The 21,321-nt window shown below is 47.2% G+C and overlaps 1 protein-coding gene across 4 annotated transcripts; it reads left to right on the top strand.

Annotated features, from left to right (window-relative positions):
* The first annotated feature begins 1,137 nt into the window (after nucleotides 1-1,137).
* On the top strand, nucleotides 1,138-21,085 carry LOC108923800 (SH3 domain-containing kinase-binding protein 1-like). 4 transcript variants are annotated; one of them, XM_018734768.2, is made up of 18 exons: nucleotides 1,138-1,744; nucleotides 5,145-5,302; nucleotides 12,558-12,648; nucleotides 12,942-13,048; nucleotides 13,141-13,282; nucleotides 13,365-13,543; nucleotides 13,628-13,706; nucleotides 14,146-14,240; nucleotides 14,367-14,468; nucleotides 14,553-14,604; nucleotides 14,722-14,793; nucleotides 14,893-15,061; nucleotides 17,579-17,637; nucleotides 18,234-18,340; nucleotides 19,226-19,345; nucleotides 19,516-19,679; nucleotides 19,800-19,863; nucleotides 20,238-21,085. In XM_018734768.2, exons 1-18 carry the CDS (start codon nucleotides 1,741-1,743, stop codon nucleotides 20,274-20,276), a joined length of 1,803 nt encoding a protein of 600 aa, XP_018590284.2. In that variant the 5' UTR covers nucleotides 1,138-1,740; the 3' UTR covers nucleotides 20,277-21,085. The 4 variants fall into 4 exon arrangements, with proteins under 4 accessions (XP_018590284.2, XP_018590283.2, XP_018590285.2 ...); XM_018734767.2 differs by having other exon boundaries at nucleotides 13,625-13,706; XM_018734769.2 differs by lacking the exon at nucleotides 14,367-14,468 and having other exon boundaries at nucleotides 13,625-13,706.
* Nucleotides 21,086-21,321: the final 236 nt, after the last annotated feature.

Below are 21,321 nucleotides of genomic sequence, written 5' to 3'. Positions count from 1 at the left end.
AATTAAAGGAACTGAACTTGTGGCTCTGAGTGTGGTTGACATATCACTTCAATGAAAACGCATCATGAGGTGACACTGGCTTTGGTACCATTTCCGTTGTAGTTTTGAAATGTGTGTTTTTTTTTTTTTTTTTAACATGTATGGCCTTTCATTACATTTCAGGTTTATTGCAAATGTAAATACTGATTTGAACTACCTTCTGGAATCCACACCTTTGCTAAAACAAGTATTAGCATGGTGTTTTGGTTTTTAAAAAAAAAAAAAAAAAAAAGTTACAGGAGGAGGCCTGTTGTAGAACTTGTGAACAGCAATGTCTGATGAAGCAGTGTGTGGCTGCAATTGCAGAAGCTTAGCCTGTGTTGCTCCACATCTACTGCGCAGTTCCTTCAAACCAACGATGTTTCGAAAAACTGTAATTTGTACTTTACTCCACCGTTGCAGAAGGGATCCCAGTTGGGGATGGTAAGGAGTTGGAAAGTTGAACATGGCCAGGAATCCCCTTGACTTACAAATTACCTTTCAACTCATCGCCAAACTTTTTAATAGCAGCAAACAGGAAATTTGTTGCTGATGTGGTACTGTGGTGTGGTTAAATCACATCTATAAGGAGAGTGAGTGAAGCAGCAACACGGTAGTGTTACAGAACCAAGGTGTGCTTTGATAATCCTCTGTGTCCAAAACTCTTCATCTCTGTTCTTGATGTACAAATCAGAGTGAGTAAAATGTATGTATATCGTGTTCGATCAAGGGTTCTTAACTTGGGTTAGATGGGAAACAAATTTGCATCTTCATTTTCACTAACCTCTAAGTGAAATGTAGCATTTCCTTCTATTTTGAATGTAGGCAATGTTAATATTTTCATTATTTGTGACTAATATTTCAAAATTAATTGAATTGTAATATTTTAATCTTTCCTCTTTCACATCCTCTGCTTTTTTTTATGCATTTAAGTGTATTATTCTGAGAAGGGGTGGAGTCCATGGCATTAAAATGTTAAGAATCCCGTTAGAGAGGATCGTCTGCCAAACGTAGATGAAACTGAAGGTCTCGCGCAGGAGAGCCGATGTGTCAGCAGCTGTTACCACAGTAAAGCTCCACGTACAGTGGATGATGTCATAATCTAATGTGGAACCTCAACGTGGTAACAGTTACTGACACCTTGTCAACTGCGCGTGGGGCCGTTTCTATTTTTAAACTGCACGCGTTATCGGTGTTTTCAGTTTTAAAAAAAATATATATTTTAAGAGAAGAAAGTCGCGGAAAATTGTCCCGTTCATTTTGACGTGTCTCGCGAGACTCCGCGCGGCTGCATATAGCGCCCTGCACTCCCACACACACGCACACACTGAAGCGCGCAAAGCGAAGCGCAGCGGCTCGGCTCGGGCCCGGTTTACAGCGTTTCAAGCGGCTGGACACAAAGGATGAGCGCGATGAGCGGTGACTGAGTGTCCGGGAGTGGCGGATCGGCGCTCCGCTTTTTTGTAAACCGCTAGTTTTAGTCCCGTTCGTTCCTGCGCTGATGACGTCCGAGGGGCAAACTAAGTAACGGAGTTTAGTCTTTTTTTTTTTTTCCCGGACGTCACTCACTGGATATTTTGTCTTGTGACCCTCTAGTTTGAAATCTGTGAACTCTCTCTCTGCCAGTACCGTTACGTGCACGCGTTTGGACCCGTGGGCACCCCCTCTGAGCTCCCCTGGACTCGGGTTCGACTCTGACTCCCCCAGAGTCACAGCAAACAAATGGGTGAGTTTTATTTCCACGAGAGCCTGTCCGGTTATATATTTCTTTCCCCCGGAGAGAGACGGTGTCGACAAACGTTCATCATGAACTTCATGAAGTCTTAATTCATGATCATCATGATGATGATGAAGAACTATATCATCATGCCATAATATTATTATGTGTGTGTAAGTTTTTTTGCGCAGTGTTTTACTGTGTGTAACCCGTAAATGTGAGGAGGATGTTACCGGTCGTGCGGAGCGAGCGGACACTTTGAGGTTATTAGATTGTTACAATGTATCGCTGGAGCGGCTCTGATGAATTCAAGATGTTGACACGTTTGCAGTTCCTCTCCTCGGGAGGTCTTTTTTAACGCCACTTCGGTGAAAAATTGACCAACGCGTTTTAAGAGGACATTTGTGTACAGTCATCTGTCAAATGACATGATTGTTGAACCTTCTTTTATTCATTATTGTACAGTTACTGTGTTCGCTGGGGTTTATTAAGGAGAAAGGTTCGACCCCCCCCCCAACCCCCATGTCACTTTTCTGTGGTAGTGAGCAGCTAAGCGGCATCACACCCTGGTACCGGAAACACTTTGCTGCTGCAGTGCATTTCACCCCCACATCATGCAGGCTGCAATGCACCCAACTCACCTAAATAATCTGCCCCTCATTTCTAGTCTTTGCCATCATCATGGTTGGGTTCGTGGGATAGCAAGAATTCTTTAAATCTTCCTATCTCTTCCCCATAAACATGTCCCTTTTGCACATTTAATAGAATTAAAATTTATGTCGCAATAGCCTAGGGAACCTGAGGTCACTAAGAGGTGCTGATCTGTTATGTGTGGATGATCACCTGACCACTGCTGTCATGACCATTTCTCCTGGTTCTGTAGAGTTCTCACACTCAGGAGGGGTGGCAGGTAGCTGGAGCCCCAGAAGCGTTTCTCCTCTCTCTAGCCGATTTGTTGCCTCCTCCTTCCAGTTGCATTCTGGCTTTGATTCTCCACCCTTGTTTTGAATCGTGTGTCATTGCTGCTACCTGCGCTGCTTGTTTCGTGTTCTCCTTTTGAACATCCTGCGGGCGGCGCTCTCAGGGATCCTGGAGGCGCTGTGCAGAAATGGACTGAATTGAGTGAGAGTCTCTTTTTTTTTGGGACTGATTTACCACGGTAAGGGTAGATACTCAGCCTTCAGGTTTCATGTCACTTTTGTGTGCGTGTGTGCCTGCACATCACTCTTCCAGCTGAGATTGTGAGAAGGAAGTAAATGCCCCGCTCTCTGTGCTCATCTGGACAGAACTGCCGGCATCTGAGAGCGGTGCTTGGTAAACGGAAATGGACAGAACCACAGGCCCTCGTGTGGCACACAGGGAGCGGAGCCTCATCTGGCACGTTGTGTGCCTCCATGGTATAAAACCGTGTTTTTGGGGTTTGTATTATAAAGCTCTCTGCTCTGGTTTCCCTCAAAACCATGGCTATAATGAGGTGTTTCAAGCCTGCGGGTGTTTCTGAGGTCATGTCTGGCAGAGTCCAGGAAGTCTGTAGGAACCGGTGAGTTCTGGGGTTTAGGCCCGAGGAACCCGAAGCAGCTGTCTATAGATGTGTGTATACCTGATGTACTCGTGAGCTCCTCGTGTCGCTGTTAGCAGTGTGCGTGGTGTGTACATACTCTGCGCTGGCTGCATTTTCTTTACTTGACCACTCCAGATGTTCTGTGTTTACATGACCCACAGTTGGGGAACGAAACGGGCCGAAATGTGTGTTTTTGGTTTAAAAAGTCACCTTCTGAATGTTTACAGTGGGGAAAAGCCACAGGAAGAAGGAGCATTCCTCCAGGGGTAACACTGGACATGTGCATACATTACACACGGTCCCTGAGCTCATCGGTGTGTTTGTGTGTCTGAGAGACAGAAAATGTGAACCACATGACGTGATGTTCCTCTTCAATTTTGTCGCGTCAGAACCGGACATGAATAGCGGTGCTTGTTTCTCCATGTAAAAATGAAGCTGTGGCTGCTGTGATGCCAGTAAATAAAGTCACAAGCCTTTTCCACCTCAAACCCATGCATGTCTCCTAAATAAAGCGCACCCCTCTAAGTGCCAACCACACACACACACACACACACACACACACACACACGGTCTGAAACAACTTGTCCCATGCAGGGTTGCAGGGAACCGGAGCCTAACCTGGCAACAGAGGGCATAAGGCTGGAGGGGGAGGGGACACACCCAGGATGGGACGCCGGTCCGTTGCAGGGCACCCCAAGTGGGACTCGAACCTCAGACCCTCCAAAGAGCAGGCCTGGCCAAACCCACTGTGCCACCGTGCCCCCCCAAGTGCCAACCAGACTCCTGCTTTTTCTGGATCAGCAGTGGTTCTACAGAGTAATAGATGATTCTTGGCTGCAGGGCCCATCACTTTAAAAACTTAGCAAGACTTTAGGCTCCAAGGTCCCCACCTTGCAGGCATATCAGAAATTATAGAAATATTTCATATCCATCAGTGTCTCACTGGGAGATCTTCGCTAGGTTTAACCTGTTTCTTTAGCTTGACCCTGTGATGAGGTGAAGATGTCTGAAAACATTGAAGCGCTGGGTTCAGAGCCAGAGCTGCAGACTTTAGTAGCCCTGCCTCCTCTGCAGATTCGAGTACCTCTGCCTCGTCTGCATTTGACTGCAAACTACAGTAGCCCTGCCTCATCTGCATTTTTCTGCAGAGTCTAGTAGCTCTTCCTCATCTGCATTTGTTTGCAGACTCCAGTAGCCCTACCTCATATGCACTTTTCTGCAGTCTAATAGCGCTTCCTCATTTGCATTTGGCTGCAGACTCTCTAGTGGCCCTGCCTTGTGTACTCTAAAGTGTAATGTTATAGTCCACTCTGTTGTCGACTGCAGTTAAGATAAGATCACGTTTTTGAATTTACTCTCTCCTAATGCATGAGGAAATGAAATATTTTGTCTTATAGCCAATAGAAGAAGCTGCAAATGCGACCCTGGGTTTCTGCCTTGATAAACCAGGCTGCTCGCTGAACCGAGCGATGGCAAACATGTTCAGAAAAAAGCGGCAAATTACGGAAATTGACTCTGAAAAGTTCCTGTTGGTTGAGAATGTGTCTATGCTGCTGTTATGGTGAAAATATTTCAAAGTATTAAATATCAAAATATTCTTTTTTTAATCTGGCTTCCTTCTTGTCTATGCCCTGGGAAGGCAATTGTAGATGTCTCCTGCATTGTTCTAGGCTCTTAGTGAAGGTCAGAGCCCTTATTGGCCCACAGTTGTGGGCACCTGGATGGGTTTCCTGGGTTTTGCACTGGTCCGGTGTTCATGGCTTTGCTGGGTGTTCTCATCTTCTCATGTTCTGGGGACCTGCACTGTGTTTCTTGCATGCTCACCTGCTGCCCACCTCTCCCCCACAGTGGAGGCCATAGTGGAGTTTGACTACAAGGCCCAACAGGATGATGAGTTGACCATCGCCGTCGGTGACATTATCAGCAACATCCGCAAGGATGAGGGGGGCTGGTGGGAAGGGGAGCTGGCGGGCCGCAGGGGCCTCTTCCCAGACAACTTTGTCAGGGTGAGTCCTCTTAACCTTTCTCACTTTGTGTGTGTGTGTGTGTGTGTGTGTGTGTGTGTGTGTGTGTGTGTGTGTGTGTGTGAGTAAAAGAGAGAGAGGGGGGTGACTTGCAACCATCCCGTTAACCTACAATTTCCCCAGGTTATTTGCATGCAGAACGTCAAAGTCCTTTGTCATATACACCAATCAGCCAAAACGTTAAAAACCACTGGAAGGTGAAGTGAATAACATTGATTTTCTCTTTATACTGGCACCTGTCAAGGGGTAGGATATATTAGGCAGCAAGTGAACAGTCAGTTCTTGAATCTGATGCATTGGAAGCAGGAAAAATGGGCAAGCTGAAGGATATGAGCGACTTTTACAGGGGCCAAATTGTGATGGCTAGACAACTGGGTCAGGCCATCTCCAAAACGGGAGGTCTTGTGGGGTGTTCCCAATATGCAGGAGTTAGTATCTACCAAAAGTGGTCCAAGGAAGGAAAACCGGTGAACCGGCGACAGGGTCATGAGCGCCCAAGGCTCATTGATGCACGTGGGGAATGAAGGCTACCCCATCTGGTCCGATCCCACAGAAGAGCTACTGTAGTGCAAATTGCTGAAAACCTTACTGCTGGCTATGATGGAAAGGTGTCAGAACACACAGTGGATTACAGCTTGCTCCGTATGGGGCTGCGTAGCCACAGACCCGTCAGAATGCCCATGCTGACTCTCGTCCACCGCCGGAAGCGCCTACAATGTGCACGTGAGCGTCAGAACTGGATCATGAAGCAATGGAAGAAGGCCTGGTCTGATGAATCACGTTTTGTTTTAGATCATGTGGACGGTCGGGTGTTTGTGCGTTGTTTATCGGGGGTGGAAATGGCAGCAGTTTCCACTATGGAAAGAAGGCAAGCTGCTGGAGGCAGTGTGATGATCTGGCCAATGTTCTGCTCGGAAACCTTAGGTCCTGGCATTCATGCGGGTGTTACTTTGACACATACATCTACCTAAAAATTGTTGCAGACCACGTACACCCCTTCATAGCAGTGGTATTCCTTGATGGCAGTGACCCTGCCACACTGCAAAAACTGTTCAGGAGTGGTTTGAGGAACATGACGAAGAATCCAAGGTGTCGACTTGGCCTCCAAACTCCCCAGATCTCAGTCCGATCGAGCATCTGTGGGATGTGCTGGAAAAACAAGTCCGATCCATGGAGGCCCCACCTCGCAACTTGCAGGACGTAAAGGATCTGCTGCTGACGTCTTGGTGCCAGATACCACAGGACACTTTCAGAGGTCTTGTGGAGCCCATGCCTCGATGGGTTAGTGCGGTTTTGGCGGCACAAGGGGGACCTATACAACATTGGGCAGGTGGTTTTAATGTTTCGGCTGATAGGTATATCTGTTTTGTTTGTCTGCCTTCTTCTACAATGCCCCATCGTGCTCCATTTGAGTGTGAGTTTTCCTTGGCTCTTGTTGCTCCTCAGTAGACTTGTAATGAGTTGAGAAGGTTTAGGTGTTAGTCTCTACTGACTAACCTATAGTTATGCACACACAATGTCTACAACCACTTGTTCTGAGCGGGGTCCCGGTGAACTGGAGCCTAACCTGGCAACACAGGGCACAAAGCTAGAGGGGGAAGGGACACACACTGGACGGGATGCCAGTCCATCGCAAGGCACCCCAAGCAGAACTCGAACCCCCCGACCCACCACAGTGTTGGCCCCGGCCAAACCCGCTGCACCCCCCCCCCCCATAGTTGTAGTAGACAATTGCTCCTTCACGCAATGTCGGCTTGGGCACCGCAGACGTGCAAAGTGTGAGCGGACCTTTGGTAAGTGAGGCTGACTTTGAGATCAGACACATGGGATGAGTCAAGGCCACTGTGTGATACCAAGCTGCAGAATCTAGACCGTCTCAAGGATCACGATGATGGTAATCACACATTTATTCACTTATTTTATATGAGGTACAGTGTGAAGCTGCTTAACCCATTGGTTCACTCATTTATAAAGCTGGGTAATTCTTACTCTGTCAATTCAGGGTAAGCACCTTACTCAGTGGTATTACAGCAGGAGGTGGGATTTGTACCTTAGCGCTTGACGTGAAAGGTGGCAGCTGTAATGACTACGCCACCTGCCGCCCAATTTCAGTTGATTTACCCTCTGTGTGCACACTGTAACTCAAGTGATGTGTTTCCAAGTGTAAACACACATGCACAAGGGAGTCTAGATGTTGTGAGACACACACACACACGCACGCACACAGGCTCTACTCCAGTTCATAGATGCAGGAAGATTAGTGCTTTTCAACCACTTATTAGTTGCTTTATAATGGATGGTTTATATTTTTTTTTTTACACTTGTTTTGGGGTTTTTTTTTTTGTGTCGTATGGAAAAACGGAAGCAAACAGCCTAGATTTTTAACAAATTAAAAGCTACGAATGTGAATGTGCGCAAGTTTTGAGCACAGAGCTCATACAAGCAGCACCGACACCCGCAACTTCATTCCTTAACCCTACTGAAGAAGAGATAAGCAGTCCCAAAGCTTATTGATGGTGAGGCTTGGTGTTGCAGAGGCTCAGCGCTGCATTACGTTTCCCTTTACATTTATTCTTTTAGCAGACTCTTTTCTCCAAAGCGGCGTACATCTCGTAGAAAATACAATTTGTGCATTACGTTAGGAGAAAGAGACGTAGCTGGAGATGTGCGATTCTGAGTTGCAGAGGCTCACTGGGCAGAATGGGGAAGATGGGGACCGTTGCTGCGCTCGCAGAGATGGAGACCGAAGGCATGTTGGAGATCTGGGTTCGGAGCCTGGCCGAAATAACCGCCCGTGAGATCTTGCGACTCGATTTACCAGCCGGAAAGGAAACGACAAAACAGCACAACAGCTCTAAAGGCAGGATGGAGCCTGGTCCATGTGCTCGGGCAGCTGGAATGGAAAAGTCATTTGCGGGAAAGTTCCTCTTGGCAGCTGTTATCGGAAACGATACATACAAAAAAATACAGCAATAAATCATAAAAATGCACATGACGAATCTGGCATGTCCCAGTAATCCTGTCACAAACGTGGCGGTGTGTATTTTTTTTTTAAATGCACATTGGAGCAGAGCTGAACTTCCCCCCCCTACTTTGATGGACACAGACATGGTAATTTTTCTCCCCCCAATAATCTCAACAAATATACGCAATAATTTTTTTTCCACTACTCTCAGCTGACCCATACATGGTCATTTACTCAACCAGTCACAGTACAGATATGCTGACTTTTTTTTCTCCCCCCCCCCCCCCCCATCCGTGGTAACTCCATCATTGGCCCCTTCTTCCTGCACTTCTGGCCACGTTGTGAAGGTCACATTCCCCAAGTTGGATGGACCCTCAGCGCACAGCACTCCCCTCCCCCCCAGCTGTTCTAGTTTTTATGGTCTCAACCTGCGCTTCACCCAGTTGTTGCAGACATGACCGTGCGGCGGATGGGGACGCCCGCCTGCTTCCTGTGTCAGCGACATCGGCCTGAGTCACTGTGAAAGTGTGTGTGTGTGTGTGTGTGTGTGTGTGTGTGTGTGTGGAGCGCCTCTCCAGCCACCTCCGTGGAATGTGCTGCCTTCAGCTCTCTTTCCGACAGCGAAGAATGTGAGGAATAAAGGGCGATGTGCAGGGCGCTGTTGCCAAGCTGCCGAAGGGAGGAGTGCGTCGCCTCTCTGTGGCGACCCAACATTCAACCCGTCTGTTCCAGGTGTAGGGTGTGTCTCGCAAGGGTGTGTGCCAGAGGCGTACTATTAGTGACTCCCCCTACTGATGATGTGTTACAGTGGGCCGACCCACTGCTCTCAGGTTGCTGTCTCCTGCTTCCCATCTGTTGTCATCGGAGACCACAAGCCTGGCAACTGCTGTGAGTGCAGCCCCCTCCATGGAGGGAGGAGTGGTTTCTGTGTGTCTTTGAAACCTTGGAGAAGGACCTCTTTCCTTTGCGCTTGCATGACCGAGGGTTTATTGAAGTTTTGGACACTCTTTGCATCACGATCTGATGAGGCCTGGAGCAGGAGCCATTGATGCCATGTTCTCCTGAACGCGCTGTGGCTCTTGAGCACGTCATGTTCTCCTCAGCATGCCGTAGAGCCGTTCAGACCTTTCCACCTTTCCGTGGAGCGTGAACCACGTGGATCTGCGGCGCCCTCCTTCGCACTTCTTTGTTTGTGCCAGCAGATGTTTCCTGAATGAGGTTTTTTTTTTTTTTTCTTCTCTTTTTCAGATTTCTTTGTGTCGCTGCACAGCTCAGTTTCCTGTTTTGAAACCACTTTTTTTGCATATGCTTCTGCGTTAAAGAAGCAATTTGCCCCAAACGCCCCCCAGGGTCCCCCTTACATGTGTAGAATAGTAGTCATCCTTCTGTCCAGACTTCCTTTCTTCCGGTCCCAACAGGACTCCTTCCTTCATTTACTGCCGGGGGGGGGAGTCGCTTCCGGCTCTTTGTTCCTGTACTCTTCCCCTTCAGGCCACGGTCCTACTCATCAAGCTGTTTTTAGTTTTAAACATGACCACATCCATCAGAGAACTCTGCCCTGAAGAACATCTCCATTTGCAAACTCGTCCTGAGACTTTGGTTAAGGCTCGGTGGCCTGTCAACGGCAATCATGGTGTCATGTTATTTTTCACGAATGGGTTTCTCTTGCACACGGAGTACTCATGTTAGAAGGATTCACGCTTACATTCAGTTTTTACCCTAAAATTTGCATAACAAGCTGTCGACTCACATTTATGATAAAGGAGAACAGAAATTTCAGTTCAGAACATGACCTTTAGTGCTGTTAGGTACCACACAGGATGAACAGCCCCCCCTTCTTCACTCACTAACTGGTGTGGCTTCTCCTGTGCATCTTTCTTCTTATTTGTGGGCTCCTTGTAAGTGTCTGAAATTTTGTGACTTTTTGTCATTTTGTGAAATCGTCATTAAAAGGAGCCCTAAAGCAATAAAAACTGTTAGTATTAAGATATTGGAAAAAGTAAAGGGCAAAGGACAGCTTTCTCGATCAGATTAAAACTTATAATAAAATATAGTTACTTGCAGGACAATATTAGTTTGAATGAGTTTGTGTGATTTGAATTTACTATTTATCACAATGATAGTTTACAGGTAGCTCAGTAGAGAGGAGTACAAGTGCTACAGTTATAGTAATTACATTTTGGGAATTCTTAGGTTGCGTCCTAATCTTTTTATACCGCCAATTAATTTTAAAAGCAGCTTCTGAAAGTGCTTTAAAATAAAGAAGTTTCTATGCAGAAACTAAGATAAGAAAATGTTAAATGATGAGGCGGAAGGGACCGCAAAAGGGGCAGACACTACTCGCAGAAGATTGTAGAGACAACGATCTATCTCTTAATGTTGATCAGACGAAAGAGATGATAGTTGACTTCAGGAGGACCCGAGTAGACCACTCGCCACTGCACATTAACGAAACAACTATGGAGAGAGTCAAAAGCTCCAAGTTTCTTGGTGTGCACATGCAGGGAACCTCTCCTGGACTCTCAACACCACCTGCCTAGCCAAGAAGACCCAACAGCACCTCCACTTCCTACAGAGGCTGTAGAGAGCCAAACTCCCCCCTTCCATCCTCATCACCTTCTACAGAGGGACGATAGAGAGCGTCCTGACCAGCTGCCTCACCGTGTGGTACGGGAACTGCACAGTCTCCAACCGCAAGACCCTACAGCGAGTTGTAAGAACAGCTGAAAAGATCACTGGGGTCCCTCTACCCACCATCAACATCTCATACAAAAACTGCTGCATCCGCAAAGCACAACATTGTGGACGACCCCTCTCATGGTCTCTTCACCTCTCACCCCTCTCATGGACTTTTCGCCCTTTTGCCATCTGGCAGAAGGTACAGGAGCATCCGTGCCACCACCAGCAGACTCCGCAACAGTTTCTTCCCTGAGGCAGTCAGATACTCGACACCCTGCTGCCTCCCAACGCTCACCTGGCACAGTCAAACAGTGAACCCAGCCTGACTCCAGACACTAGAAACTGCCTACGGTTCACAGCCCATGTCTGCATCCACGTCCTGTCCTGTGTATTTATTTACAGTCTTGTACTCTGTTCTGTGTTGCACCATGGTCTCCGGGGAAACGACATTTCGTTCCACTGTATACGAACTACATAGAGGAATGACAGTAAAAACCATTTGAACAAATGAGTTATATGTGATTTTGGAAATGTGGATCATAAGTTTGGATTTAAAGGTGATATTGTGGGCTTGTTTTTGACTTAGATTTTAGATTAAAGGCAGGAATTTTGCATGTTTGAAAAAGTGGGTGAAACTTTTGTTGCTTAGGAACATTATTTTTCACATTGGGCTAAATGGTAGACTTTTTAAGAATTCATTTCACAAACAGTTTTCAGGAATGAGAGTTATTATATCAGGGAAGCCTATGTTTTGTATCCATATTTATATTAACACTTTTGGTTCAGAGCAGATTATTAAACAGAAAGGATGACATTTTAGAGTGCCAGTGTTTTTTTTTTTTTTTTTTTTTTCTTTTTCCCCCCCCCTCCTCGTATTCAGTGAAAAGAGGAACTTATTAATGTACTATTGTTTTATTTTAACTAAATGTTCATAAAATGTTTGTTTGGGAGATAGCATAATTTTCAGTTTCATTAAAGGAAATTGAGTCATTTCATTTGAGAGATATGTGGAATTACACTACATTTTTTTAATTTGTGTTTGACACACAAACCCACTATTGTTCAGCTGTTTATACACTTTATCTTGCATCATATATTCATCTTAGTTCCCAAGAGGAAACATTAATCCTGTAGTGTGTCTTTGAGAGAAAATGGTCTTAATCTACACTGTCTGTAACCGCTTGTCCCGAGGCGAACCGGAGTCTAACGCGGCAACACGGGGTACAAGGCTGGATGGGGAGGGGACACACCCAGGATAGAATGCCAGGCTGTCGCAAGGCACCCCAAGCAGGACTCGAACCCCAGACCTCCCACAGAGCGGGACCCGGCCAAGCCCGCCCTGCCACTGCGCCCCCTTCCGTCTTAATCTACACTTCACTTGTCCAAAATTTAAAACTCAAGCACAATTTAGCATCCCCTGTCTGTGTGGTACCTCACCCCACCGCTAGGGGCTGTATGTCAGTCATATGTTGTATACCGTCAGAGGTCCTGGAACAGCTGCTTGGGGGTTGGGGGTGCAGCTGTGTCGATGTGTGATTCCAGCAGTGGGTGTCTGTAGTACAGTGGTGATTTAATGGTGATTCTCCTCCATAGGAGCTCAAAGACGATGGGTGTCGGGTGACTCAGGGCAACCAGTTGAAAACGCCGCCCCCCAGTGATGGAAATCCTGTGTCTGAAAAGAAAGGTAACTTCTGCCATATGCCTGTAAATATGCAATATGTATACATAAATATATGCGTCTACACATGCAGGTGTGCCCAGATTCTCACAGCCAAAAATATGTTAGTAGATTCATATACACACTCATGTTTGAGTGCAAGTGCTCTGTGTGTGTTACTGTGTGATTGTTGGTGAGAGACACCTAGTTTTCGCGTTTTCTCTTGTGGACTCATGTGCTAGTTAATGAACACGGCAAATGACAGTGGAATAAACAATGATGTTGCTATGAGCATGTCTGACTGCTGGTGGTGCCTCCAGGTGGCAGTGCCAGGAAGAGGCGGTGTAAGGCGGCGTTCAGCTACACGCCGCAGAACAATGATGAGCTCGAGCTGAAGGTTGGAGACATCATCGAGATCGTAGGAGAGGTAATGTGTACTGCGCGAACAAGACACATGGTGTGTGTGTGTGTGTAATGATACGTGATTAGGTGTGCAGAGACAGGTATGTGTGTGGACAGGTGGAGGAAGGCTGGTGGGAGGGTTCCCTTAACGGGAAGATTGGGATGTTCCCCTCTAATTTCACCAAAGAGCTGGATGAGGCCGAGGACCCTCCAAAGGACACCCCTGAACCCCTGCAGGACGGTACTGACGCCAGCAACAGTGAGTACTTGTGGTCTCAGTAAGGTTAGGAGGTCATGACCTTCTGAGATGAAAGTGACTGCCTGTGTGTGCGTGTTTACAGGTGTAAAGGTCGGCCCGGGGACTGCGAACGAGGAGGATGAGTCCAGCTCTGCCAAATCCACGGAGAGCAGCAAGATCCAGCCAAAAAAAGTGCGTGGCATTGGGTTTGGGGACATCTTCAAGGACCAGCCCATCAAGCTCCGCCCCCGCTCCATGGAGCTGGACGGTGAAGCCGAGAAGGTGAGCACCACGTCCCCACCCCGTCCACGCTGCTCCCTCTGCTCCTCAGGTATAACGCCCCTGTGCCTCGGTGTCTCTCAGCAGCAGCAGGTGGTGAAGAAGCCCTCTCAGGCTACCAGTGCCCAAGAAAGTGCTAAGGTGGAGATCAATGGAAAGGTCAAAGGTGAGAGCATGCCTTTTAACTCTCTTCCCATGACATACTGTGTCACAGCAGCACTGCGTGCACCTTTTTGCTGCTCTGGACCTTGTATCTTGAACTAACCTGAGGTCAGCATGGCGGCAAAGTGGGTGGCACTCTGGTTTCTTACTGCAGTCCGGCGGATTTGTACAAGATACCTGTCTCACGCCCGATGCTTCTGGGATAGGCTCTAGACCACCATGGCCCTGAACTGCACTAGCCGTTACTGATAATAGATTTAATTCGCAAAGCATGCCTGAAGATCTAGATAAACCCTTGTTTGTGCTCCTCTTCAGTCCCGAATTCTTAGCGATGGTACAGAGCTAGAGCTGGTTTACGGCATGTTGCCGTGGAGACGTGGCGTCGGGTGGGAGAGCTTTGCTGGGGAGGGGTGCGTTGACACGATGACCTCTCTGTCTTTCAGCCAATGAATTCTGCAAAGTCCTGTTTCCATATGAAGCACAAAATGAGGATGAGCTATCGATCAGGGAGGGCGACATCGTCGCTGTCATCAGCAAGGTCAGTGTTTATTCGTAGAGTGTGTGTGTGTGTGTGTGTGTGTGTGTAACTGGTGCTGTACACGTGTGCCCGTGTGTTTGTGCATTTGCCCGGTGGGTTTGTGACCCCCCTCGCACGGTCCTGTAGGAATGCGCGGACACCGGCTGGTGGCTCGGCGAGCTGGATGGTAGGCGGGGGGTCTTCCCTGACAATTTTGTTAAGTTGCTGGTGGCGGAAGGCGAGAAGGAGGTGAGCACCCCCTGCTGGTGGTGATGCGTTTACATGTGGCCGTTTGCTCAAAGTTGAGGTGCTGAAGTTGTGTCGTCTCTGCAGAGGCCTAAGAAGCCACCGCCACCGGGCTCATCAGCTACAAAACCCCTCACAGGTAACTCCGCATTGCCCTGCCTTCTGGTCACACGCTCAGGTATCTTCCGCTGATGCCCCGAGGAGCCAGGTGAACTGCTCCTGTTGACCTACAGCCTGTTCCTGTTCCTGTTCCCAGACTCCAAGGCTGAGGACAAGAAGGTGCCACCAGAGCGGCCAGAGTCACTGCCTCAAAGGGGAGAGGAGAAAGGTGTGTGTGTGTGTGTGTGTGTGTGTGTGTGTGTGTGTGTGTGTGTGTGTGGATAGTCTGCACCTACCCATGATGTCACAGCCATGCTTGTGTCTGTAGTTGCGGGAGACGAGACAAAGACTCGAGGGGACATCCTGAAGCCAGGACCCCCTGCCATTCCTCCGAAGAAACCACTCCCCCCGAAAACAAACAACTCGCATGGCCGGCCATCCTTCCTGCCCACAAAGCCCCCCCAAAGACCTGAGCGCCCCCCCGTCCCCAGAATCCAGTAAGTCCACCCAGCGACTAGTCCACAAAATCTGAACTTGTCTGGACCCACGGTGAGGTTTGTCCTTTAAGTACAAGTGTGATTTCTGTGTTTAAACGTCTAGTGTGTTTTATATTGCCAATAAACATCCAGTGTGTTCTGTGTTGACCATAAACATCGACTCAGTTTTGCATGTTCTCTATAACCAGTATATATGTAGAGACATTTATACACAGTGCCGTGAAAAAGTATTTGCCCCCTCCGTTTTGTTTTTTTTTTTTTTTTTTTTTTTTTTTTTTGCATATTTGTCACAGTTAAATGACTGAGATCATCAAACAAATTTTAATATTATACAAAGATAACCCGAGTAAATACAAGATGCAGTTTTTAAATGATGATTTCATTTATTAAGGGAAAAAAGCTGTCCTAACCTACCTGGCCCCATGTGAAAAAGTATTCCCCCCCCCCCCCCTTTTTTTTTTTTTTTTTTTTTTTTTTTTGTTAAATTATGCATGAACTGTGATTAACCACATTTTTGGGAAAGCTGAGTTAAATTTCACTTGCCACACCCAGGCCTGATTACTGCCAGACCTGTTGAATCAAGAAATCACTTAAACAGAACCTGTCTAAAAAATCTAAAAAGATCTCAAAAAGCAACACATCATACCACGATCTAAAGATATTCAAGAACAGATAAGAAACAAAGTAATTGACATGTATCAGTCTGGAAAGGGTTATAAAGCCATTTCTAAGGCTTTGGAACTCCAGCGAACCACGGTGAGAGCCGTTATCCAAAAATGGAGAAAATTTGGAACAGTGGTGAACCTTCCCAGGAGTGGCCGGCCTACCAAAATTACTCCAAGAGCGCAACAACAACTCATCCAGGAGCTCATAAAAGAACCCAGAACAACATCTAAAGAACTGCAGGCCTCACTTGCCTCAGTTAAGGTCAGTGTTCGTGATTCAACAATAAGAAAGAGACTAGGCAAAAATGGCATCCATGGGAGAGTTCCAAGGCGAAAGCCACTGCTGACCAAAAAGAACACAAAGGCTTGTCTCACATTTGCCAAAAAACATCTTGATTATCCCCAAGGCTTTTGGGCAAATATTCTGTGGACTGATGAGACAAAAGTTGAACTTTTTGGAAGGTGTGTGTCCCGTTACATCTGGCGTAAAACTAACACAGCATTTCATAAAAAGAACATTATACTAACAGTCAAACATGGTGGTGGTAGTGTGATGGTCTGGGGCTGCTTTGCACCTTCAGGACCTGGACGACTTGACTGATAGAACCATGAATTCTGCGCTCTACCAGAAAATCTTTAAGGAGAATGTCCGGCCATCAGGTCATGACCTCAAGCTCAAGCGCACTTGGGTTATGCAGCAGGACAATGATCCGAAACACACCAGCAAGTCCACCTCTGAATGGCTCAAAAAAAGTCAAAATTAAGGTTTTGGAGTGGCCTAGTCTGGACTTAAATCTGATTGAGATGCTGTGGCATGACCTTAAACAGGCCGTTCATGCTCAAAAATCCTCCAATGTGGCTGGATTAAAACAATTCTGCAAAGAAGAGTGGGCCAAAATTCCTCCACAGCGATGTGAAAGACTCATTGCCAGTTATCGCAAACGCTTGATTGCAGTTGTTGACGCCAAGGGTGGCACAACCAGTTTTAGATTTAGGGGGCAAATACTTTTTCACATTCGGCCAGGTAGGTTTGGACAGCTTTTTTCCCTTAATAAATGAAATCATCATTTAAAACCTGCATTTTGTATTTACTCGGGTTATCTTTGTGTAATATTAAAATTAGTTTGATGATCTCAATCATTTAACTGTGACAAATATGCAAAAAAATTTAAAAAAAAATCAGGAAGGGGCAAATACTTTTTCACGGCACTATATTGCTAATAGCAGTCCAGTGAATTCTGTGTTGTATATAGACATCCAGTGAGTTTTACAGTATATGTCCTTAATAAAAATGCAACATCTTTTATATTTTAATTAAAATTCAGATAAACATTCATTGGATGTTTTTTCTGTGTTGTTTCTCAACACCCAAACGCTTTTGTGTCATTTGTCAACACCTGTAACTGAGAACACGGATGTTGGTAATGTGACTGCGTGACACACCGACCCTAACGTTCGTAGCAGCGGTTGCAGCGAATGAAGACGCGTCTCCTGCGATTGGCTGGAGGACCGGCCCGTATAAGGATGGGGACAAAAGGGGGCCGGGTCTGCAGGGGAAAATGACCGGAATTGTCCAGCAGAAATGGGTGGAGCAGCTGGTTGAGCAGTACCAGGCGAGCGGGAGGATAGAGACAGACAGTAATGTCAGCAAACGGAGGGACAGACAGGACTGCAGGGCTGGGGCATAGATAGATGGGCATTCTGTACTGACATGGACGCGTTGACAGCAGTAGACAAACTGAAAAGAACACGGAGGTCGAGCTCCAAATGTTTGCCGTAGTGGTCAGACAAGGACGTGCGGCGTCCCCTCTTCTTCCTCTGACCTCCGCTCTCTGCCCTCTGTCCCCTGCAGGTTGGAAGGTGGCTGTCCCTTGCCAGAACAGGGCGGTGCCGATCGACCCGGTGACATTGGTGAGCCGGGCTGCCCCTCCCCCGGGCCTCGTGCCCACCCTTTGCCTGCGGTGTTGGGTTTCCTGGCTCTGAGTCACGGCTGAGAGCGGAAAATGGGAAACCGGCACGGAGGCGCAAAACCCGTGTCCTTCAGGCGTCCGATGGCGCTGACCGTCTCCTCTCTACTTCTTTTCAGACCTTCCTTTCTTTTCGTGCCTTTCTGCTCGCTTTCGCACCTCGTGACTCCGCGTGGCTCCTAACGTTCTGTCGCTATGGGCAACTACAGCTCCGCCCTCACCGCGGGTACTGTGGCTCCTCCCTCTTGACGTCGCTGCCACGCCCACGTTTCACCCGTATTGTTTGTCATTTTTTGTGTGCGTGTGTTTTGTGTCGGTGTGTTTATGCTTATTGTTGAGGTGTGTGTGTGTGTGTGTGTGTGTGTGTGGGCGCAGTAGAGCCCTTCCTGTAGTTGGTGCCAAAAAATATAAATGCATATTCATGTCATAATTGCCGATCAGTACTGTTTAACACATGGAGGATGTGTTGCAGCTGAAGTCTCCTGGAGGATGGTCCAGGCTGGATTTTTCACTTCTCCGTGTTTCCTGTGGATTCACCAGAGGTAGAAGACTTTGACTCCATCGTGAGCTGTAGCGAGAAGCTGAACCACCCGACTGCTTCGCGGCCACGTGTGACAGATCGCCGACCCCGCTCGCAAACCTCCTCTGTGAGTAGCCTTGACACGGAGCTTGGGCTGGGCCCCAAGCAGGGTCATGTGGCACGGTAGCTTGGGGTGACCATGGGAAGGGGACTGTTCCCCACCAGGCAGGGCCTTGAGATTGTCCTGGTCGCTGCCATCCTCAGCCTGCCTACTGGATAAATTTAACTCCCACCTGGTCTTTGGAAGCCTGGGAATGTTGGCTAAGGGGCTTTGTGTGTGGGGGGGTGAGAAAGAAACGCATTCCTCGGACACAAACGTACACTCACTGGCTCCTCAGGTTATGAACACAGTTGAGATTGAAGGTCTGTTAATAATTGGTTTTGTCCATAACTCCAAAGTCACTTTTACCACCGAGTCACAGTCAAAAAGCAAGAAAAACAATTCACTGGTTAGGTTCTGTAAACATCTCCTTTGTACCTGTGACGGATAAAAGTACTTTGTCAAACTTTAATGTCATGCTCAAAACTAATTTTATAAGACTAAAATAAAAACAATCCTGCGTCTCGACCATCTCCTGTTCGTTGCGGATTGTTGACCCATTCTTCCCATAAGCAATTGCAACATTCCTCATTGTGTTATTGATCGCGGACGCTCGGAAACACCAGACGGGAACTGTGAACACTGTGGAAGTGAGTTGAATTAAGGTGGTTGCGCTCCTGTTTCGTTTGGGTGTTCTTTACTGACATCTGTTGGCTTGGAGGCTAAACGCAGGTCCTGTGTGCTGCTCTGCAGTCCGAAATTTAAAAAGTAGGTGAGGAAAAAGCAAAGATTAATCCGTAAAGTAAATGATATTTGTATCTTCAGAAGTTTGTAGTTTGCATGTTATACGGAGAGCCGCTACGCAGTTTTCACTCATGCCTCCTCCTCTGTAATCCCTGTTGCTTCCTGCAGTCTTCTCTCTCCAACCTGGAAGTCCTGGATTCTGTTGCTTGCGAGGGAGACAAACATGACGCAGAGAGGAGGAATGAGGAACAGGACTCGGTCCCCAAAATCAGTGACGCCGATAAAAAGGTTCACATGGTTTTCCCTGCGCTTCCCTGCAATTCTTCCTCCCGCCTGCAGGGGGAGCCGCAGAAGTTGAAGCTCTGTTGTAGGGAAAAGGCCAGGCTGCTGAAGCTCAGTGTGTGAGGCCTGTGTTACAATAAGGCTGATCGTCCTTAACAGCTGCTTCTTCCTCTTAGACCAGCGAGAGCAAGCTGCCCGTACCTCCCAAACCTGCAGTGCCACCATCCCCCTGGGGTCCCTCGGAACCCCGGTCCCGGAGCGAGCCACCCACGCTGGAGGAACTTAGGACTCAGTTGAGGGACCTGAGGGCCACGCTGGAGCAAATGAAGATGCAGCACAAGTACGATGGCAGGGGTGGGCGGAGATAGTGAACCACACTGTGTTTGTGTGTGTGTGTGTGTGTGTGTGTGTGTTTTGTTTGCATCTCTCCACCAGGGTAACCTCCTTCTGTTTCTTATAGAAAGGAGATAAAGCAGCTCATGAACGAACTGGATGAGGAGAAGAAGATCCGTCTGTCGCTACAGGTACAGCAGTGCGCACAGGATGCCGGTTGGTGCCCCGGTAATCTGTCTTGGAGACCGCCGGCGTAATGCGAGTCTCTCTTAGAGACCTGTGCTGTGTGCGAGTCTCTCTTAGAACCGGTGCTGTGAGTGAATCTCTCATACGTCAAAATGAGAAGCCAAGTTGTTCGGTTTTGTTGCCCCTATGATGGAATGAGCGTCCTCTGTACCTCAGAGCTGCTGAATCCCTCCTATTTAGGAGAAACTTTTGTTTTTGTTTTATAAGGCTACTGCCTGACTTTACTACAAAAACTGGGAAATGTACTCGCAGTATTCTGAAGGGGCATTTTAAACCATTCCGTTCTCTCCCTGATCCTGTCTTTGTGCCTCATGTTCAGGTGGAGGTGGAGCACATAAAGAAGGTCCTGTCTAAGTGAAAGCCTTCCTGTGTACGGAAATACCTCGAACCCGGGCCTCGAACCTGTGCCTCGAACCATACGCCCTCAGAAGTCGATAGGAGTTGTCAGAAGCAGCAGTCACCATCCTCTCATTCTTAAAAATTGTTTTAAAACTCTTTTTTTAAGCGATGCGTGTTGATGTAGCACAAACCAGAATTAAGTAGAAAATAGAGACCAGTCTCTATCTGTTATATTACGACGGTACAACTTTTTTTTTTTTTTTTTTTTTTATTATTATATTTTCCAAAAAAACAAACATAGAAAATGGTTATATTTGACTGAAATATAGTTCACTTGCTACAAATTTTCTTTAGTGGACCTACATGGCTTTTAAGTGTGTGTAGGTGTATGTATGTGTTTTAGTGTGTGTGTGTGTGTGTGTGTGTATAGGTGTGTGTGATAAATGGAAGGTTTGGGTTCGCAGGGAGATTCTGAAAGGACTTGGACAACAAGACACCCACTCTGTCCCCACTCTACTTCAGGAAGCACTGTGCTCTTTTCGGCTGGGGCTTTGAAAAGAGCTCCATGAGCTACTCCTGCAGCTTTTTTGTGTGTCCTGGTTCAGTTCATACAGCTACCAGGTCAACTGAGCTGTTTCGGTGTGTTGATCCCCATGTCATCATCAAATAAGACCGAGAACCAACATCCAGAGCTCTGCCAGGGCCACACCCTCTCTGCTCTCCGAATAACAAGGAAGCTGCGTGGGCTCCTGCACAAACCAAATGTATACATTTTTACTGTAATGTACTGAAGAATGGAGTTATGTATGAACATTAAAGAAAGATGAACACCAGCTGACTTGTTGCAGTTTCAACCTGAAACGTTGGGATGATGCAGCAGAGGATTGTGGGAAAATTACCGTATTTAAACACCATTATTGGTTGTTCGTGAGTGTGCAGTGTGCCATGTTGACCAGCAGGTGGAGTGTTACCACATGTCCTCGGAGAAGATGTTTGTTTATTTTATCCGCTGAAGGGGAAAGTGAACTTGGGGATGCCCTGCAGTCAGAGGTGCAGCGGATCCT

The sequence above is a fragment of the Scleropages formosus genome, chromosome 3, assembly GCF_900964775.1.
Source record: "Scleropages formosus chromosome 3, fSclFor1.1, whole genome shotgun sequence".
Classification (NCBI taxonomy): domain Eukaryota; kingdom Metazoa; phylum Chordata; class Actinopteri; order Osteoglossiformes; family Osteoglossidae; genus Scleropages; species Scleropages formosus.
This window is presented reverse-complemented; position numbering and strand designations above follow the sequence as displayed.